This window comes from Xenopus laevis, chromosome 3S (assembly GCF_017654675.1).
Source record: "Xenopus laevis strain J_2021 chromosome 3S, Xenopus_laevis_v10.1, whole genome shotgun sequence".
NCBI classification, from domain to species: Eukaryota; Metazoa; Chordata; class Amphibia; order Anura; family Pipidae; genus Xenopus; species Xenopus laevis.
Genome location: NC_054376.1, coordinates 122685992 through 122707954, shown reverse-complemented (window position 1 = coordinate 122707954; position 21963 = coordinate 122685992). Strand labels below are relative to the sequence as shown.

At 43.1% G+C, this 21963-nt stretch overlaps 1 protein-coding gene and 5 non-coding genes across 6 annotated transcripts; 3 read left to right on the top strand and 3 right to left on the bottom strand.

Annotated features, from left to right (window-relative positions):
* Positions 1-350: 350 nt before the first annotated feature.
* Positions 351-422, bottom strand: trnap-ugg. The gene has a single exon. It is a non-coding gene; the product is annotated as a tRNA-Pro (tRNA).
* A 115-nt stretch (positions 423-537) lies between these two features.
* Positions 538-630, top strand: trnai-uau. Its single transcript is given in 2 exon segments — positions 538-575; positions 595-630. It is a non-coding gene; the product is annotated as a tRNA-Ile (tRNA).
* A 590-nt stretch (positions 631-1220) lies between these two features.
* trnap-agg lies at positions 1221-1292 on the bottom strand. Its single transcript has one exon. It is a non-coding gene; the product is annotated as a tRNA-Pro (tRNA).
* A 689-nt stretch (positions 1293-1981) lies between these two features.
* trnap-ugg lies at positions 1982-2053 on the bottom strand. The gene has a single exon. It is a non-coding gene; the product is annotated as a tRNA-Pro (tRNA).
* Positions 2054-2168: 115 nt separating this feature from the next.
* trnai-uau lies at positions 2169-2261 on the top strand. Its single transcript is given in 2 exon segments — positions 2169-2206; positions 2226-2261. It is a non-coding gene; the product is annotated as a tRNA-Ile (tRNA).
* Positions 2262-4654: 2393 nt separating this feature from the next.
* Positions 4655-20930, top strand: LOC108713334. The gene is made up of 6 exons (XM_018256281.2): positions 4655-5130; positions 11059-11328; positions 13202-13519; positions 16317-16607; positions 18390-18659; positions 20540-20930. Exons 1-6 carry the CDS (start codon positions 5067-5069, stop codon positions 20725-20727), a joined length of 1401 nt encoding a protein of 466 aa, XP_018111770.1. The 5' UTR covers positions 4655-5066; the 3' UTR covers positions 20728-20930.
* Positions 20931-21963: the final 1033 nt, after the last annotated feature.

Below are 21963 nucleotides of genomic sequence, written 5' to 3'. Positions count from 1 at the left end.
CGTGGCTTGGCCTGGGGGTGTGGGCACATTATGCTAGGCTTTTGATGGTGATCAGGCTCAACCTTTTCTTTGCGCAGGAAAAGAATTGAATGGGGCAAAGTGTCAGCTCTGGCCATTCACCCCACAAGAGTTCCACCGCATCCTGGATCACAAACAACTCTTGGCAGGGCACTTTTACAAAACGCTGCCCAGCGGCCTCAGGGTAGCCGATAGCTCGGCCTTCCTTCAATGCGACCGTCCCAGAGGAGGCAGGGATGCTACGGTTATAGCCCTTCACCTGCCAGCAGATGGCCCTGTACCCCCTCCCTGCGAGGGGACGAAGCACGTGGCACCGTTGACGCAAAAAGCCTGGGCTCGTCCGGGATTTGAACCCGGGACCTCTCGCACCCAAAGCGAGAATCATACCCCTAGACCAACGAGCCTGCGCCTGTGCTGGCTCGCAGCGCCTGGACCCACCTGCTTGTAACTAAGTTCAAGAGGCGCAATGCTGTCCACCAAACAATGTCCTGCCGCCTGAAGGCAGGGGCGCCGTCGAGGGCTCCAGTGGCGCAATCGGTTAGCGCGCGGTACTTATATGGCAGTATCTGTTGGGCAATGCCGAGGTTGTGAGTTCGAGCCTCACCTGGAGCACGGCTGGAACTTTTACATCCTGGTTACTTTCATCATAGGTGCGGTAAGCCGTATCACGTCAATGGTTTCCCTGTAAGAGAGCCGGCTGAGCCCCCCGACATCAAATACAGACTTCCGGTTCAAATCAGATTCACAAATGAAGAGTTTTCCACAGTCTGCCCCCCAAAAAACACAGCCTGAAATCTCAGCAGCTCCTGAAGCCAACATTTGTCACCCGCTTATACGTAGACGTGCGGCCTCGTGGCTTGGCCTGGGGGTGTGGGCACATTATGCTAGGCTTTTGATGGTGATCAGGCTCAACCTTTTCTTTGCGCAGGAAAAGAATTGAATGGGGCAAAGTGTCAGCTCTGGCCATTCACCCCACAAGAGTTCCACCGCATCCTGGATCACAAACAACTCTTGGCAGGGCACTTTTACAAAACGCTGCCCAGCGGCCTCAGGGTAGCCGATAGCTCGGCCTTCCTTCAATGCGACCGTCCCAGAGGAGGCAGGGATGCTACGGTTATAGCCCTTCACCTGCCAGCAGATGGCCCTGTACCCCCTCCCTGCGAGGGGAGGAAGCACGTGGCACCGTTGACGCAAAAACCCAAGGGCTCGTCCGGGATTTGAACCCGGGACCTCTCGCACCCTAAGCGAGAATCATACCCCTAGACCAACGAGCCGGCGGCGAAGACCCCGCTCTCTCGGCTGCGCCTCAAGTGCTTCTCTGTGGCTTTTATGCCTAACCGTAACATTGCTGACATTGCCTTCGAGCCTTGCTCTCAAAACGTCTGCAAGTGCCCGTTTAGCTGCATCCAAAAGATGGACTTTTGCCCCTTTACCGATACCAGGCGTCTTCTGGAGCCGATTTTCCTTAGGTCAAGTTTTCAGAGTACACCAGAGTCCCCATTGTATGTTTTGCAGGGCACTGGGAAAGAAGTATGTAAAAACCAGAAAAATGTAGAATCAGGGAAATGTGTGAAAGCAACTTATTCTTCGAGTACTCAAAGAATGGCAGTGCAGGAGTCAGTTGAACGTTGAAATACAATGTTTACTGTGTTAATGGCAAGGGTGGAGCATTGCAGTATTAATGTAACCCCTTGGAAGGGGGCGGGGCCACGTGCCAGACCTCTCTCTCTCTCTCTCTCTCTGCCTGTCACACGCACAACCTAAAGTCAGAGAAGACAATCACAAACAGCTCATTTTGGGAACATTAGCACAACATTTGGAGGGTAAAATCCAAGAAAACCCACAAGCTGCCCTAGCCTTTGCGGACACATTAGAAATCCCTTGGGTTTCGGTGCTCTTCTGCCTCGGCAACAGGTCGAAGGCCGATGCCGAGCTTATGGCGGCCATGCCTTTACAAAAGCCTGGGCTCGTCCGGGATTTGAACCCGGGACCTCTCGCACCCAAAGCGAGAATCATACCCCTAGACCAACGAGCCTGCGCCTGTGCTGGCTCGCAGCGCCTGGACCCACCTGCTTGTAACTAAGTTCAAGAGGCGCAATGCTGTCCACCAAACAATGTCCTGCCGCCTGAAGGAAGGGGCGCCGTCGAGGGCTCCAGTGGCGCAATCGGTTAGCGCGCGGTACTTATATGGCAGTATCTGTTGGGCAATGCCGAGGTTGTGAGTTCGAGCCTCACCTGGAGCACGGCTGGAACTTTTACATCCTGGTTACTTTCATCATAGGTGCGGTAAGCCGTATCACGTCAATGGTTTCCCTGTAAGAGAGCCGGCTGAGCCCCCCGACATCAAATACAGACTTCCGGGTTCAAATCAGATTCACAAATGAAGAGTTTTCCACACAGTCTGCCCCCCAAAAAACACAGCCTGAAATCTCAGCAGCTCCTGAAGCCAACATTTGTCACCCGCTTATACTTAGACGTGCGGCCTCGTGGCTTGGCCTGGGGGTGTGGGCACATTATTCTAGGCTTTTGATGGTGATCAGGCTCAACCTTTTCTTTGCGCAGGAAAAGAATTGAATGGGGCAAAGTGTCAGCTCTGGCCATTCACCCCACAAGAGTTCCACCGCATCCTGGATCACAAACAACTCTTGGCAGGGCACTTTTACAAAACGCTGCCCAGCGGCCTCAGGGTAGCCGATAGCTCGGCCTTCCTTCAATGCGACCGTCCCAGAGGAGGCAGGGATGCTACGGTTATAGCCCTTCACCTGCCAGCAGATGGCCCTGTACCCCCTCCCTGCGAGGGGACGAAGCACGTGGCACCGTTGACGCAAAAACCCAAGGGCTCGTCCAGGATTTGAACCCGGGAGCTTTCACACCCTAAGCGAGAATCATACCCCTAGACCAACGAGCCGGCGGCGAAGACCCCGCTCTCTCGGCTGCGCCTCAAGTGCTTCTCTGTGGCTTTTATGCCTAACCGTAACATTGCTGACATTGCCTTCGAGCCTTGCTCTCAAAACGTCTGCAAGTGCCCGTTAAGCTGCATCCAAAAGATGGACTTTTGCCCCTTTACCGATACCAGGCGTCTTCTGGAGCCGATTTTCCTTAGGTCAAGTTTTCAGAGTACACCAGAGTCCCCATTGTATGTTTTGCAGGGCACTGGGAAAGAAGTATGTAAAAACCAGAAAAATGTAGAATCAGGGAAATGCGTGAAAGCAACTTATTCTTCGAGTACTCAAAGTACTCAAAGGGGGCGGGCCACGTGCCAGACCTCTCTCTCTCTCTCTCTCTCTCTCTCTCTCTCTCTCTCTCTCTCTCTCTCTCTGCCTGTCACACGCACAACCTAAAGTCAGAGAAGACAATCACAAACAGCCCATTTTCGGAATATTAGCACAACATTTGGAGGGTAAAATCCAAGAAAACCCACGGCACCATACAGGTCCGGACTGAGAATTAAAATAGGCCCTGGCATTTCAGGTACACAGAGGCCCAATCAGCCCACAAAGAGGCCCAAACAGCTCCCACCAGCCCACTAAATACTGACTTTCTATGGCACCTTATAGCAGCCCCCCTGGCATTTGCCAGAACTCACAGATTGCCAGTCCGGGCCTGGCACCATACAAGCTTTCCTAGCCTTTGCGGACACATTAGAAATCCCTTCTTTCAGAGAGATAACAAGGTGAGGAGCAAATCCCTACTCCTGATTGCCAGGCTGTGGCTGATAAATGTCCCACTGCAGTACAAACAGCAGTCATATTTTTGTCCCAGGTTTAAAGTCACAGGGTTATGCATTTAGGGATAGGGTAAGTAACACTTCACTTAAATTTGTAAGGGTGGCAACACAGTCTTCAATTCCCTCCCTTCTTTGACCTTCCCAATGGCCATTCACTCCCTTTTAAGCAGAGGCCTGCCTCCACCCTGCCCACTCACTTGCTCCATCTGCCCATTTCCACGCCCTGTTTTGTCATCACCCGCTCCACCCAAATGGTGTCACTACTTGCCCCCAACCCAAAAGCCACTACTGTTGGTAAAAAAGGTACCAATCCTACTGGTATATAAGATCATGCTCCCATGTACAAAATGACAGTTGATTTAGAATTTTGTCAATGCCACTTAATCGGGTTGTAGGTGCCAACTCAACTGTTTCTCCCCAGGAGTTTCTCTACCACTACATCTGACATTAGCCTCCCACAATCAAAAAATATCACCTTTCATCCTATGTTTGCCTTTTTCTAATTCAGGGGTCCATACCCTTTTTTGTTTTTACCCATGAGGCACATTGAAATGTAAAATGAGTTGGTGAGCAACACAAGCATAAAAAAGTTCCTGGAAATGCCAAATAAGGGCTGTGATTTGATATTTAGTATCCCCTATGTGGCCTGCCAGCCGACAGAAGACTTTATTCGGCTGTAAATTTGTTTTTTATGCAACCAAAACTTGCCTACAAGCCAGTGATTCAAAAATATGCACCTGCTTTGAGGCCACTGGGAGCAACGTCCAAGGGTTTGGAAAGCAACATGTTACTCACGGACCTTTGGTTGGAGACCACTGCTCTAGATTAATGAGCAATTAGGCAGGTTTCATTTATACATTTTATACAAAAGGTTGAACTAAATGGATATATGTCTTTTTTCAACCTCAGTTACTATGTTAAGTCTAAGTTAGATAAGGTCCTATACCAGACAGAATTAGAAAAATTTGCCCTGATAGAACCATAATTAAATTATTAATAAGTCCTCTGAAAAGCGGAGCTGAATTTATTTAAAAAAAAAAAATGAAAGTGAAACCACTTTAAAGGGTCATTCTGTTTTCTGACAGTTAGTACCTCAGGAAAATATGAGAAGGCTAAAGGAAGTGTATGGAAATTGAAATAATAGTTAGCATAGGGGTACAAATAGAAGAACATAACAGAAAGGGGCGGGGTGACTTCTGTGATGAAAATGAAAAAGAGAACAAAGGAGCGAATGATGACATACATTGAGCAAGCACCCCGTGTTACTAATACTCCAGATCCAGCATTTCTTCAGTGACTATTCAATAACGGACATCTCAGAATGGCCCTGGGGGTGCACTGGTTCTCCCTTGTCACATTCTGCATTCTTGGGATCTATTTCGTAGGTTAGTAGTTGTTTAATTTATTTCATTCTCTGGGTTTACTCTCTTGAACTTGCCATGAGAAAGTGCTCAACTGAAACACTTTCAATTTTCACTACATTACATTGGTAGCATTGGAAATTTGGGAGCTTTTTTTTTCTGGTTCATATTTGGCAGAAAAATTACACTCGGTGTGGTGCAAATATGGGTGCCAGAGTAGAATTCATTTTCATGATTAAATAACAGTCATCATTGAGGCTCCTTGTTGTATTACCACTTAAAGGGAAACTCTACATTTATATCTCAAGCAGGGTATTACCCGACAAATCAAAAATTCAAAAATATATTTCCAGTCAATTCTCAAAGTTAAAAAATCACTTTTTATTCATCATAAATATTAAAAAGTAGGCATACAGACCAATTGATACTCCGCCTAGGCGGAGTATCAATTTGTCTGTATGCCTACTTTTTAATATTTATGATGAATAAAAAGTGATTTTTTAACTTTGAGAATTGACTGGAAATATATTTTTGAATTTTTGAATTGAGTGCCCTTTGGAGTTGGGGGCTATATTCCAGCATTTGGCCCTTTTTGACAGGCCTATATAGACTGCAGCAGTTGAGTAGTAAAGTTTTTTTGGACTATTACCCAACAAACACTACTATGTGGAACCAACATTAGTTGTAAAATAGCCCTCACTATGCTTCTACAGCAGTGATCCCAAACCAGTACCCCTTGAATGTTGCTCCCAGTGGCCTCAAAGCAGGTGCTTATTTTTAAATTTCAGGCTTGGAGGCAAGTTTTGGTTGCATAAAGCCAGATGTACTGCCAAACAGAACCTCCTGTAGGCTGCCAGTCCATATAGGGGCTACCAGATACCCAATCACAGCCCTTATTTGGCTCCCCAGGAACTTTTTGCATGCTTGTGTGTTGCTCCCCAACTCTTTTTCCATTTGAATGTGGCTCACGGGTAAAAAGAAGGTTGGGGAGTCCCATTCTAACGAATCCACATGTTGATTTTAACCTGTAGTATTAGTACTACCACTACTCTACCAGAAGGGAACATTACCCTTACCTTGCAACTATTTCAGAACTCGTCTCATTGGTGCAGCACCCGTGCACCCAATTATGGCATTCTCCACTGACTAAGGTCCAGATTGGCCACCATAAGATTTCACTAAAATAATTATTTGTTTAAGTTCTGCTGTATGCCTACAACCTCCTACAGCCTGGGGCCATCACGGTACAATTCTAGTTAGCTCTGTGCCCCCCATCTATTTGCCTGTGCCTGGGTTCACTTGTAGCTGCCCTGGATTGTGTAAATGCACTTTTTTCAACGATCTGCATTTTTTTCTTTGCTAAGATACTTAAAAGCATTCAGCAAACAGTAGTTTTGTGCATTGTTTTCCTGCTGCCAGGCATTTAGATGTATATCCAGCTGCCTAAGCTTAAAGGGGACCCATCACCCAAAAAAATTATTCCAAATCCTATTTTATAATGTTAGTTAAGCAAAATGAACTTTAATTAAACTGTAAAAATTATTTGAATCTTGTTAACTTCTGTCTGGGAATTCATAATTATAACAAGCAGGCAGGAGACATTTTGTGGACACTGTTATTTAAGAACAAGGAAATTAGAGTTTGTTTCTACACATTCTCCCCACATCAGTCTCTTAATTACTTAATTACTTAATTACTTAATTTTTGTCCATAATTTGTTTTGTAAGAAGCTTCTATAGCTTGCAGCATCTTTGTACAGGACTTTCACTCCCTTGTGCCCAAGCGCCACAGCCAAGATGAAATCAACCAGTAAATTCAGGCAAATATTTGATTTGATTTAGTGTTTATGAATCAAAGAATACAAACAGACCTTTAGTATGTCAATTGGGCACTCCATGTCCTTGTCCATTAAGTGATCTAAAATAGGAAGGATTATGACAAGGTGAACCATGGAACTTTTGCTTCAGGTAGAAGAGACTTGTTCAGGACTGCCCTGGTTCTGCTGACCCACAACCCAGCCATGACCTTCTAACCCACACTTTTCTGTAAAAAGCCTGCTACCAGAACTAACCCAAAAGGGGGTTTCCATGGCATCTGACCCAATCACCTGCACACATGACATCATCTGACATCATTCTTGATCAGTGGTGGAACTACCGGGGGAGCAGGGGGTGTGATTGTGCCAGGGGCCGCACCCCCTCAGGGCCCCCCAGCAACTCACGTGCCGCTGATTACGGGTGCAAAACCACGTATGGAGGCCCGTCCCCCTCTAGTTACATTACTGTTCTGGAAGGAGGATCTGCACCCAACCTAACTTCCCATATAAGCAAGGCAGAATGTAGGCACCTAACCAGGGTGCAGTCATTGGTGGGTGGGGGGTGTAGTTACCAGTAGATTGCTGAAGCACAGACTGCCAACAAAGTAGCAAAAAATGACAGTAGGAAATAAATGACAGTTTGTACAATCGTTAAAAGAGCCCTATAGAACTGTGCATCATGTATATTTTGTTGCTGTTGCATTTGCAAGTTGGCTTTCTTTAAATATATTTGTGCTGGGCAATTTTCTGTTAATACAAGTCAAGTCAAGTCAAGAGTCAAGAGTGAGTTTATTGTCATTTCATCCATATATACATTTGTACAGTACACAGTGAAACACAACATAGATGTACACGCCCTGCACTTATGATAAATTGAAAACATTGCAATACTGAGGTGGAGCTGTTTCCGTTTGTCACACATAGTTCTCATGCCTGTGACTCTACAGGATATGGAATTTCGCCATGCAGTTGCATTGCGATGCAATTTAGCAACACGTTACCCAAGAGCACACTTCTCCCCACAAGGTACAAAGAGAGTTGAGCCTGGTTCATGAATAACACACAGAGCAGCTGTCATTGCTACTTTTTTTATTCAGGCCCAGGGCTGCCAGGGCTGCCATAAGAAATCATGGGGCCCCGTACAACAACATTTTCAGGGTCCCCAAACTCCACCCCAGATCCTGCACACACCACAGTTAAGAGACCACACAGACATCAGCACTAAAAAAGGTAACCCCCCACACACACACAAGGTATAAAAAGCTATTGATGGTCAGGGCCCCTGTGTAAATAAAAAAAAAAAACTGTGGTGCCAGGGCCCCCCATAATTTTTTTTTTTAAAAAAAGGTGCCAGGGCCCCCCTTACAAGAAAAAGAATTGTGGCCCCAAAGAATATTTTTTTAAAAAAACATTGGCACCATGGCCCCCTTACAAGTTAAAAAAAATTGGGGTCCAGAGAATATTTTTTTTAAAAAAATTGTTGGCAGGGGCCTATAGAGTATTAAAATAATACATTGGTGGCCAGGGGATTAAAAAAATAAAAAAACACATATTGGCGTTCAGTGGAATTGAACTTGTGGCTTCATGACTTCAACTTCGCCTCCTATCGTGACTTTGGGTCTTTTTGCTGCTTCTGGATTTCAATTTCGCCTCTTTTCGTGACTTTGGGTCTTTTCGCTGCTTCAGGACTTCAATTTCGGTTGTTTTCATGACTTCGGGTCTTTTCGTCGCTTCAAGATTTAATTTTCAGCTTTTTTCGTGACTTTGGGTCTTTTCACAGCTTCCGGACTTCAATTTTGTCTGTTTTCATGACTTTGGGTCTTTTTGGCGATTCAGGACTTCAATTTCAGCTCTTTTTGTGACTTTGGATCTTTTCGCCGCTTCAGGACTTCAATTTTGGCTGTTTTCGTGACTTCGGGTCTTTTCTGCTGCTTCAAGACTTAATTTTCGGCTGTTTTCGTGACTTCTGGTCTTTTCACAGCTGGCTTCAATTTTGTCTGTTTTTGTGACTTTGGGTCTTTTTGCCGCTTCAGGACTTCACTTACGTCTGTTTTCATGACTTCGGGTCTTTTCACAGCTTCAGGACTTCAGTTTTGGCTGTTTTCGTGACTTCGGGTCGCCGCTTCAGGACTTTAATTTCGGCTGTTTACGTGACTTTGGGTCTTTTCATGGTTCGGGACTTTGGCTGTTTGGCTTTTTGGCATTTCTGCATTCCAGCTGTTCAGGACTTTGGAAGGGCGGCACGGCTTTGGTGCTGTCAAGGGGGGGCCTGGCTCTTTCAAAAAGTTCAGCACTGCCGGGCCCCCCTTCAGGCCCAGGCCCGGTACACTTGTACCCCCTGTGCCCCCCTGATGGCGGCCCTGTTCAGGCCTCTCCTATTCATATTCCAGTCTATTATGCAAATCAATGCATGGTTGCTAGGGTAATTTGAACTGAAATTGCAAACTGGAGAGCTGCTGAATAAAAAGCTAAATAACTCAAAAACCACAAGTAATAAAAAACAAAAGCCAATTGCAAATTGTCTCAGATCTATTAACACACATGGTGGACATGCATAGTGGCCCAGGAATTCTGGAAGATGATACCCTCTCTGCTCTCCAAGATTCTAAATAGCACTATTCCGGCAACTCCACACACATTTCTACTAGGCATGAAAATCTAGACCATTAATTCTAAACTATCCCATAAATTAGCCACACACATTCTGACAGCAGCAAGATCTCTTCTAGCAGCTAATTGGAAATGACCACAATTGCCTGGTCGACAATCACTGATAACCAAAGTAAACTGGATCCGAGCGATGGAATCCATCAGAAACATACTTCTGGACAAGAGCTATGAGGGGGAGCTGGAGTGGTATCCATGGGCCCGATACGTGGAGGAAACCCAATCTGAGTCTAAAGGTCCCCATAGACGCAAAGATTTCTCTTGCTGAACGACCGATTTTAGCGAAGTCCGATCAATCATTCGAAATTATCATGCAGTTAGTGGGATTCGAACATCTTACGATTTTTTCGGAAATTGTCAGGAAATTGATTGGCCAGGTCAAAAAATCTTTGTCGGCCCCAGTGCAATCTATCTACATTTGCAGAGCCAAGCAGGCAGCTCCCCTTTGTTTTCCTGGCAAATTGGTCTTTTTAGTTGATGGACAATTTGTACGATCATTCCGAGATAATCGTGGTCTCACGATGACGATTGGATCTTTTGAAAATCTCAACATCTATGGCCAGCTTAACTCTACTACTTAACTACTTGAACAATGCAATAGATAAGATGTCATTTGGTAAAGATATATTGTAGTTATGATCACTGTCTCTCTTCTTAAACTTTCCTCCCCCTTTTCTTTTCTCCCAATAACTGTTCCTTCTTCCCCATCTACAAGCCAGATGCATGAATAGTGCTGAATTGGAATAGCCCGGGAGGTCGTGGGAAATGGCCAGATACTGAAAATGTTCCGCAAAGAACGATATAACAAATTTAGACACTGACAAACTTGCAACTGATTACAGCTGTACTTTATTGCATTTTTATTTGTTACATTGAAAATCAATAAAAAATGTAAAAAAATACTCAGAATACCACTCTCTATATCGTACTAAAAGTTAATTCAAAGGTGAACAACCCCTTTAAATATCTGAATACTGGTTGCTGGGTATACTTGTGATTTTTTAGGATAACGTTATTGCCAGTTCAGGAAATATTTATTTATACTATTCAGATGGCATACCCAGAGATTTTTTGATCCACTTCACCACTTCTAAGTAATACACCTTTGGGGGTTAAAAATGCTTAATTTAGCAGATTGAAAGGGGTTACTTTCTATTCTTAAACAATGAATCCTTTTTAATATTTCATTAAAGTGAAAAGTGCTGGACTTTGTACTACTACACAATGCGCGTGCCCACACACACTTACACACACATATGTACAGACGACTGAGAAATTCAGAGGACAAATTGGAAACCAACTGGGTTCTTCTATTTGCCTATCCATATATTTATTTTAGAGAGTGAGAGAGAGTTAAATAGTTGGCACAATCTGTCATTAGGACACCTAGCCCCAGGTATCAGCAGATAGAGAGTCTATAACCCAAGAAACCGTGTGTGACATGTCCATTCTATCTTTTATATTTTCAGGGGCCTCGCAGGAGCCATGCCAGGGGAACATTGGGAATAGAGAGGTATATGCTCCATTCGGAGGCTGGGCTCTGTTAAACTGCACCCACAACTGCACTCAAGCTGAATGGGAGTCAAGATTAAGAAAGAGGAACATCACTAAAGGACCTGGTTGGATTTCTGTTGAAGTTGAAGTTGGAGCTGATGGCTGGAAAGCTTCAAACATAAGCTGCACGGTTCTATCAGGTGGAGGAGGCACAGTTGATAACTTTGTTGCAGTAACCCCTTATGGTAAGTTTTGTGTGTTGCAGAATGACACTGACAAACATTAGCGATGTTCCAGTAACCCACAGCAACCAATCAGAATTTAGCTGTTTTTCTGGTCTATAGATATTTGATTGGTTGCACAGGTTGCTATATGACCTCATGGTATTCTTGCTGTTTCTGTAACAATGGGGTTATGTAGAAAAAGACTCAGTTCTAGTAACTTTAGCAACAGCCAACAAGTACCATTTATTAGCCAAATGCATTTAGTGTAATAAAGGAAAACAACTGATTAATTACTGTGGGTTGGTAGATCTGGTCTATATTCTCCATCTACAGCCCCTTTATTGTATAAGTAATTAGGTGCTCATTTATACCCATGTTATTCAGGCCCACTGAGGTCCATATACACAGGGTCAGACTGGCACACTGAGGGCTTACTTGCATTCATCGGGCCCCATTTCACCCCTCTTGGGTGCATGTGCTCATACGCAAACCCACCCGTGCGCGAGCAGGCAAAAGACGCACCACGCAAGAAAAACAGAGCAGGTCTGGGCCGGTGGTAGCCCATGAGGGCCAAGGCCCACCGGGTTTTTTCCCGGTGTCCCACCAGCCCAGTCTGACCCTGCATATACACCACTGAGCTGACTGTGTCAAAGGAAGTGTGGAATGCTGCATCCTCATTGGCGGCCATTGTTACATAGTTAAATTAGGTTGAAAAAAGACATCAAGTTCAAACTTTTAACCTATTTTAACCTGCCTAACTGCAATTTGATCCAGTGGAAGGCAAAACAAAATCCATTTGAAGCCTCTCCAATTACCGGTAGTCTCAGAGGGGGAAAATTCCTTCCTGACTCCAAAATGGCAATGGGACCAGTCCATGGATCAACTTGTACTATGAGCTATCTCCCATATCCCTGTATTCCCTCACTTGCTAAACACCACCCAACCCCTTCTTATACCTATCTAATGTATCAGCCTGTACCACTGATTCAGGGAGACAATTCGACATCTTCACAGCTCTCACTGTAACAAACCCCTTCCCAATATTTAGCAGGAACCTCCTTTCTTCTAAATGGAATGTGTGACCTCTTGTCAGCTGGAAAGACCTACTGGTAAATAAAGCATTAGAGAGATTATTATACGATCCCCTTATATATTTATACATAGTTATCATATCACCTACTGCAGGACAGTTGCAGTAGCAGGCCCTACCATTATCGGCTTCTTTGGCAATGTGACTATTAATGTGCGTCTGTACAAGCAATTTGTTATTTTCCCTTTATATGTATTTGATTCAAATATTAATGGGGGAATGTAATATGTTTCGTTAGCACAAAAGACCATTGCGCTCATTAGCGACAGAGATTTTCATAATTTTTTCGTCCTTTTTGACCAGACATCAATGTCTTCCTCACAAAGTTTGAGAACAAATACATAGATGAACTGGAAATATTTTATTTTTTGTATATCGGTGTTATAGATAAGGAAGAATTTGTTTTACAGTCGGTTTAACTGGAAGGGGTTATTAACTGGATTGGTTAATAGAATTTAAAAAAAAAATGAATTTTAAAGGATTTAAATGATAGTATAATTTATTGAGCTCAAGGTGAAGTCAGATCTACAATGCTTCTTTAGAGGAGAATAGATATACCCTTGTATTAAGAACTGTGACCTTAGAGCACCAGATAACCTTCCCACTGGTAGAAAAAATATAGATCCACCTACTCAACTCAATAGCTTCATCAGCAGATTAGTAGACAGCTTGGACATTAGATTCCATACTTTGGCAGATAGCTGAATGGCCCAACACAGGGTCATACATTCAATTGGAATAATATATAATAAGATGGGAACAGCCCAGTCGCTTCTCCTCAACTTTTTCTTAATATCATTTAAGAGATTCCAGGTTTGGTGACAGTAGACATGGAGGACACGCTGGAAGAAGGGAAATCATACGATGTCACCTGCACTGTACATGGAGTGGCCCCTATTCAGAACCTCATGGTCACAGTTTTCAGAGGGAAAGAAATGATTCAGCAGAAAACGTTTAAAGATGACTCTCGAGATGGAAACATTACAGAAGCAGTAACATTTGCAATCACAGCTCAGAGAAGTGACAACATGAAGGACTTCTCCTGCCAGGCCACCCTTGCACTGGGAACAGACCCTGGGAATGTTATAGTAGAGTCATCCAGGGTCAGTGTTACAACATTCGGTGAGTACAGTCACAATGGGCTGCTGGGGGACAGTGCTCAGCCTTTATCATATTCCTTTCTCACTCCAATTGGCCAATCAGAACAGTTCCTGAATCAACATTGTATTTGTGTCTTAATTCATTTTCTGAAACCACACACTGAGTATTTGTACTTCTTGATTCACTGCATATTGTCAGACTGGGTTCTGGTCAAGAAATTTACTAGAACTGCTATAAGGACTTATGGGCCGGCAGACTTAAGGGGGATATTTGCCGTTTGAAATGATTATTTCCCTTATGTCATCCGCACTCCAGAGATCATTCTAGTTTAACTTACTTAACCTTCTGCTTCCACATTTATTGGGATTTCATATAACAGTTGAAGAAAAACAGAGTCATCCCTAGAAAGAAAAGAGAACGTTTAAGTACCTGCAAAGGACACATATCTGCTATGTTCAACCCTAAGTTATCCTTACCCTCATTGATGCTAATGAAAGCACAAAGCATTCTGGGTTGGTAAACTTAAAGGAGAACTCCCCCCAATTAAGAAAATCCCTACCTACTAAGCTAGATAGTCCCCCTCCCTGCTTCCCCCTTGCATACATCAATAATGTCCCTAAAATAATTCTCACCTAACAGTGCAGAGTAAGCGCAGCAGAGCTTGCGGACGCCATCTTCCGGATTGCCAGTCTTCATCTGTAACAGAGCGCCGTATTGGCGCATACACAGTTGGAGCAGTCTTCTGGTTTGTACCGATTGTGCATGCACCAAAAGTGCCGGAAATTGTCGAGAAGGACCCGAATTGTCAAAGAGGACCCAAATAAATTCAAATATCCAGAATATATTATTTTAGGGACATTTTCATGGCTATTGAACTATACGAGGGGAAGCAGGGAGGGGGGACTATCTTGCTTAGTAGGTAGGGGCTTTTCTTAATTTGGGGGATTGAATTCTCCTTTAAAAGAATGGTAACACTAAAAAAATTTTTTTTGAAGTGTTTTAAAGGAATGACTATATAAAATGCTGTTACCCTGCACTGGCAAAACTAATGTGTTTGCTTCACAAATACAACTATAGTTTATGTAAAGAAGCTGCTGTGTAGCCATGGGAGCAGCCATTCAAGCACAGGATACACAGTAGATAACAGATAAGTACTACTATAGTTTATATAAACAAGCAGCTGTGTAGCCATGGGGGCAGCCATTCAAGCACAGGATACAAAGTAGATAACAGATAAGTACTACTATAGTTTATATAAACAAGCTGCTGTGTAGCCATGGTGGCAGCCATTCAAGCACAGGATACACAGTAGATAACAGATAAGTACTACTATAGTTTATATAAACAAGCTGCTGTGTAGCCATGGGGACAGCCATTCAAGCACAGGATACACAGTAGATAACAGATAAGTACTACTATAGTTTATATAAACAAGCAGCTGTGTAGCTATGGGGGCAGCCATTCAAGCACAGGATACACAGTAGTTAACAGATAAGTACTACTATAGTTTATATAAACAAGCTGCTGTGTAGCCATGGGGGCAGCCATTCAAGCACAGGATACACAGTAGATAACAGATAAGTACTACTATAGTTTATATAAACAAGCTGCTGTGTAGCCATGGGGACAGCCATTCAAGCACAGGATACACAGTAGATAACAGATAAGTACTACTATAGTTTATATAAACAAGCTGCTGTGTAGCCATGGGGGCAGCCATTCAAGCACAGGATACACAGTAGATAACAGATAAGTACTACTATAGTTTATATAAACAAGCTGCTGTGTAGCCATGGGGGCAGCCATTCATGCACAGGATACACAGTAGATAACAGATAAGCACTACTATAGTTTATATAAACAAGCTGCTGTGTAGCCATGGGGGCAGCCATTCAAGCACAGGATACACAGTAGATAACAGATAAGTACTACTATAGTTTATATAAACAAGCTGCTGTGTAGCCATGGGGGCAGCCATTCAAGCACAGGATACACAGTAGATAACAGATAAGTACTACTATAGTTTATATAAACAAGCTGCTGTGTAGCCATGGGGGCAGCCATTCAAGCACAGGATACACAGTAGATAACAGATAAGTACTACTATAGTTTATATAAACAAGCTGTTGTGTAGCCATGGGGGGAGCCATACAAGCACAGGATACACAGATAACAGATATTCCATTATAATACACAAAAGTCATGAATATCCTGTAAATTATATCCTTATAAACGGTGAGTAGTGATGTCATCAGTTATAAACGGTGAGTAGTGATGTCATTTCTGTCACATGACTCACGAAAATGTGTGTATTATAATAAATAAAGTACCCCCAGTTGTAAAATATGAGGATATTAGAAGTTACCTCGGAGTTCCATGACCTGTATAAAAACACTCGGCCTTCGGCCTCGTGTTTTTATATGGTCATGAAACTCCTCGGTAACTAATAATATCCTTATATTTTACAAGAGGGGGTACTTTATTCACTATGTATTCTACATAGTTTATGTATAATCTGCTGTGTATTCGGTGCCGTTTCTCCTTTTTCAGCTTTAAATGGCTACCCCAATTGCTATACAGTCACTTTTTATATACACTACAGTAGTTTTTCTGAAGCAAACACACCAATTGTACCATGTTCATTACTTTAAGACACAGACCATCATCATTCCATACATTAATTGATGAGTAGGAAAAAACAGCCTACTGCACTTGTTCCTGTGAACATGATTTGCTGTGACAATATACAGTGGAACATGGTTTCTCCACAGCCAACTCCATCAATTGTTTAAAATACGTTACAATCTATATCTTTTAGGTCTACCAGGAAAGCCATACTTTAATACTAACCACTGGATCGAGATTGGAACCAAGCATACACTAATTTGTGCAGTCTCAGATGCTTTTCCCCCTGACAATGTGACCTTGGCAATGTTCTTCAACAATACAACTCTCGGTGTGAGTCAATACAAGAAGGCTGATGGCTCAGTGGTAGGACTTGCCTCAATACCTCCTGGGTATTTCCCTTCCATTAACACTTATCAACTTCATTGCAAAGCTGAACTTCTGGGCCTCTCTGTAGAAGACACTAAAGATATTCACATCTATGGTAAGATACCAGTCATTTGATTTAGGCTGGTCAGACTAGATGAGGTTTCTATGCCTTCTAGAGCAGGACTGTTGGAGATTGTGATACAATAGAAAACTGGTCCAACGTATGGAAAATGTCAGATAGAGCCATTCGTAGAGCACATGTTCCCAAACTGAGGCTATCCCCAGTTTGATCATATCTATGATCTAACCATCTATGGTCTAACCCAGGCGTCCCCAACCTTTTTTACCCTTGAGTCACATTCAAATGTAAAAAGAGTTGGGGAGCAACACAAGGATGAAAAAGTCCTTGGGCTGCAAAATAATGGCTGTGATTGGATATTTGGTAGCCCCTATGTAGACTGGCAGCCTACAGGAGGCTCTTCTTGGCACTATACACAACTAACACAAATAACACAATTAAAACTTGTCTCCAAGCCTGGAATGCAAAAATAAGCACCTGTTTTGAGGCCACTGGGAGGAACATTCAAGAGGTTGGAGAGCAACATGTTGCTCACAAGCTTCTGGTTGGGGATCACTGGTCTAACCTAACAGAAAGTTATGATTTTGGATGGTTGTGTGTTTGTAGCCCCTGGATGGTCTAATCCAGGGGTAGGCAACCTGAGGCTCCGGAGCTTCATGCGGCTCTTCATCCTGCTTGCTGCGGCTCAGTCTTGCAGCTCAGGTTGGCTATACAGCCCTCGCAGAGCTGTATAGATGTCCCAGGAGTGACAGGCAAGACTGAGCCACAGCAAGATGATTCATCATGGTCCTTACCGTGGTCACACACTCAAGACAAGAGAGGGAAGATCAGCATGGAGCTTCAGAAACAGAAGTCACATTAAACAGATGAGAACACTAGCATTTAATAATAGGGCTATTCAGTGTTTAATTTATTTCAAAGTAGGCCTACATATACACACTTCTATTTGTTGTATTCTGTTGTTGTAACAGTTACAATTAAAAAAAGGTTAAAACTTTTACAAGTTTATAATCTATTTTATGTTTTGCGGCTCCAGACTATTTTTCTTTAGTGGAAGAGGGGGCAAAATGGCTCTTTTGATAGTAAAGGTTGCTGACCCTGACTCTAATCAGTTGTCTGTATCCTTTTTATGAACTAAGAGGGACCACCAGATTGGTTGGTAGGCATCAAGGGCCCAGGTCTAGGGTGGTAAGCCCCCAGACCTCCCAACAGGCCCTGAGAAGAGAAAATAAGGAAGGTGCTGGTGGGGGTGAAGAGGGGTTGTGGTTGTGGCAGAGAGGAGTTACGGCTGGGTGGAGGGAGTTAGAAACTGGAGCCCATGGAGGTGAGGAGCCCCTGAAATGGCAAGGTTCAAAGCAGTGCAGGACCTCGCACACCCTGTAGAAAGACAAAGACGCCTGGTGCACAAGGGTAGAGGCTCGGCCACCTCACGACAGGGTACAACTCAACAAAATCTGATGGCACACAGGACTAAAGGAATTCTTCCAAATTTTATTTCAAAGCAGAATGCAAGTGCAACATTTCGGGGAATAAAATCCCCTTTGTCAAGCATGCTTGACAAAGGGGATTTTATTCCCTGAAACATTGCATTTTCATTCCCCCCTGAAATGGCAGCCACAAGCCCCCCAGTCTGATGCTGTGTTGGAGACAACCCCAATCCATATATTGTACCATGGATATCAGTACATATTGGACATACTGGAAAATGTAAGCTATCGTGAACCATGTTGTGGAAGAGGAGTTGCTCTTCATTTTCCACAGTTACAATTGTACAGGCTTTATAGGGTCGGCTATAAAAAGCTTTTCTTTTCCCTCCAGAGTCTGCAAAAATCAACCTCACGCTCTCTGATTCCAAAGTGCTTTTGGGTGGAACCATAAGAGTTTTCTGTGTGCTAACCAATGATCATCCAGATCAATACAATGTAGTGATTGGTTTAAACGGGGAACAAGTCTGCGAAAATCCAAAGTGGGACTGTAATGCGACGGTGAAGGAATCATCATCATCTGTGGTGAATGTTACCTGTAAAGCTTTCCATAAACTTAATGGGATGATAATGTTTACAACTCAGCAATCTATCACTGTAACTGGTAAGTACTTATTAAAAAATCTTGACAAATACACATATATGGGATCTGTTATCCCGAATGCTCAGGACCTTGGTTTTTCCAGGTCTTTCCATAAATTGGATCACCATACCTTAAGTATACTAAAAAAATGTAAACATGAAATGCACCCAATTTAATTTTTTTTTAATGATTTTATTATAATAATTTAATTTCTAAAAAGAACAACATCACTAGACTTTCCTTTTCTAGAAAATTCATTTTCAGCCAATTGTAGGCAGTTAGCTGACATAACCAGCAGGTGGCGATGTTGTTTCAAATGCATTAAATTGGCTTAAAGGAACAGTAACACCAAAAAATGAAAGTGTTTGAAAGTAATGAAAATATCATGTACTGTTGCCCTGCACTGGTAAAACTGATCTGTTTGCTTCAGAAACACTACTATAGTTGATATAAACAAGCTGCTGTGAAGCAATGGCGGAAATTGAAAAAAGGCTATATGGCACAGGTTAACTAATGGATAACAGATAACACCATTAGACAGACAGAGCTTATTTGCTATCTGTTGTGTAACCTGAGCCTTTTCTTCTTTGAATGGCTGCCCCCATGGCTACACAGCAGCTTGTTTATATCAACTATAGTAGTACTTATCTGTTATCTACTGAGTATACTGTGCTTGAATGGCTGCCCCCATGGCTACACAGCAGCTTGTTTATATCAACTATAGTAGTACTTATCTGTTATCTACTGTGTATCCTGTGCTTGAATGGCTGCCCCCATGGCTACACAGCAGCTTGTTTATATAAACTATAGTAGTACTTATCTGTTATCTACTGTGTATCCTGTGCTTGAATGGCTGCCCCCATGGCTACACAGCAGCTTGTTTATATAAACTATAGTAGTACTTATCTGTTAACTACTGTGTATCCTGTGCTTGAATGGCTGCCCCCATAGCTACACAGCTGCTTGTTTATATAAACTATAGTAGTACTTATCTGTTATCTACTGTGTATCCTGTGCTTGAATGGCTGCCCTCATGGCTACACAGCAGCTTGTTTATATAAACTATAGTAGTACTTATCTGTTATCTACTGTGTATCCTGTGCTTGAATGGCTGCCCCCATGGCTACACAGCAGCTTGTTTATATAAACTATAGTAGTACTTATCTGTTATCTACTGTGTATCCTGTGCTTGAATGGCTGCCCCCATGGCTACACAGCAGCTTGTTTATATAAACTATAGTAGTATTTCTGGAGCAAACACAGCAGTTTTACCAGTGCAGGGCAACTCTACATTATATTTTTATTACTTTAAAACACTCTAATTTTTGATGTTACTGTTCCTTCTCTGTATTTTTCAGGGCTGTCAGTATAATTTAACCTCCCCTTGCCTTATCACCTGGTCACCTAAATTCATGGAATTGTCACCCACAAAGCTCTGAAGCAGTGAAACAGAGAGCATGGACGGTGCAGAACAGCGTAGAAGGGGGTACAGTTTTTGGGGGTAGGGAGTGCCAACATGTGCCCAGATTATTTCAGACTCATGTTGGCATCGCTAACATTGTCATGAGAAAAGTTTGGCTTGACCAAATATGTTAGATTTCAAAGGTGGCCTCAACCAAAAAGGCCAGAAACCCTCTGCTCTGGGGTGGGTTAATCAGCAGGTAGGTTCAGACGTACAAACAGGGAGTTGTCCTAATGTGAAGGAGTAAGGAAAGAGAAACTGTATCGAGGGTACTACACAGTCTTTCTAATATTTTTAATGTTTTTCCTTACTGTCCCACTGCACTGATCCTGTTCAGCAAATCTGTCACCCCCAACTGCCAACTACCGACTTATATCTGTCTCGCTTTTCCATGTGTTCTGTGTGAATCTAAAATAATTAATATATAATTTTTTTTCAGGCAGGGATTCACGTGCCCACATATGTATTGTGATACTATGTATTGTATTCATTGCAGCAGCGGTTGCAATAATAGTTGTAATAATATTGTGCAGAAGGAAAACAAAAATGGATTCTCAGAACATCACACTGGAAAACGCACCAGCAGGACCCTCTAATGGAGAACAGAAACAACCAGTTGAAAACTAGAAAGGGGATTCATTTGAAATGATGTGCACTAATGTATCTTTGTACTATGGAGAAGGAATTCCGCGCTTTAACCCTATTGTTCCTGGGGGAAGCTTCCGCTTTGGGGAATGTAATCGAGGGGTTACTTGAATTAAGTAGTGATGGGCGAATTTATTCGCCAGGCGCGAATTCGCGGCAAATTTGCACGATTCCCCGCCAGCGAATAAATTCGCGAAACGCCCGCGAAAATTCGCGGAAAAAATTCGCCGGCGTCAAATTTTTTTTCCGTCGGAAAAAACGGGCGTTTTTATATAAACTATAGTAGTATTTCTGGAGCAAACACAGCAGTTTTACCAGTGCAGGGAAACTCTACATTATATTTTTATTACTTTAAAAAACTCTAATTTTTGATGTTACTGTTCCTTCTCTGTATTTTTCAGGGCTGTCAGTATAATTTAACCTCCCCTTGCCTTATCACCTGGTCACCTAAATTCATGGAATTGTCACCCACAAAGCTCTGAAGCAGTGAAACAGAGAGCATGGACGGTGCAGAACAGGGTAGAAGGGGGTACAGTTTTTGGAGGTAGGGTGTGCCAACATGTGCCCAGATTATTTCAGACTCATGTTGGCATCGCTAACATTGTCATGAGAAAAGTTTGGCTTGACCATATATGTTAGATTTCAAAGGTGGCCTCAACCAAAAAGGCCAGAAACCCTCTGCTCTGGGGTGGGTTAATCAGCAGGTAGGTTCCGACTCACAAACAGGGAGTTGTCCTAATGTGAAGAATTTGCACGATTCCCCGCCAGCGAATAAATTCGCGAAACGCCCGCGAAAATTCGCGGAAAAAATTCGCCGGCGTCAAATTTTTTTTTCGAAAAAACGGGCGCCGGCGTCCAAAACGGGCGCCGGCGTCCAAAACGGCGCCGTTTCGCAAATTTTTTGCAAATTCGCCCATCACTAGAATTAAGCAATGGTTAAAGGAAAACTACCCCAAATTGAATACTTAAGCATATGTAGCGTTATAGTAAATTATGTGTGTTGTACACCACTATTGAGCTCCACTCCCAATAAATGTGCTCCAGATGAGACCTGTAATCTTAGGGAGTGAGCCCTCGCAACGGTGTGGAGGCAGGGTGTAGTGCAACTGTAACTGGATTCAGGGTATAATAATTGGGCGCCAGTGGTTCTTATAAGTTAAACATGAACTGGTTTATTGAACATACACAATCCTCAGTGGAGTCTACAATAGAGCATGA

Excerpts from the sequence above, each read along its gene's own strand:
- LOC108713334 (XM_018256281.2), top strand. The coding sequence starts at position 5,067 with ATGGCCCTGGGGGTGCACTGGTTCTCCCTTGTCACATTCTGCATTCTT. Across the intron at positions 16,608-18,389 it reads TAAAGATATTCACATCTATG|AGTCTGCAAAAATCAACCTC; the intron begins GTAAGATACCAG and ends TTTTCCCTCCAG. Across the intron at positions 18,660-20,539 it reads GCAATCTATCACTGTAACTG|GCAGGGATTCACGTGCCCAC; the intron begins GTAAGTACTTAT and ends ATTTTTTTTCAG.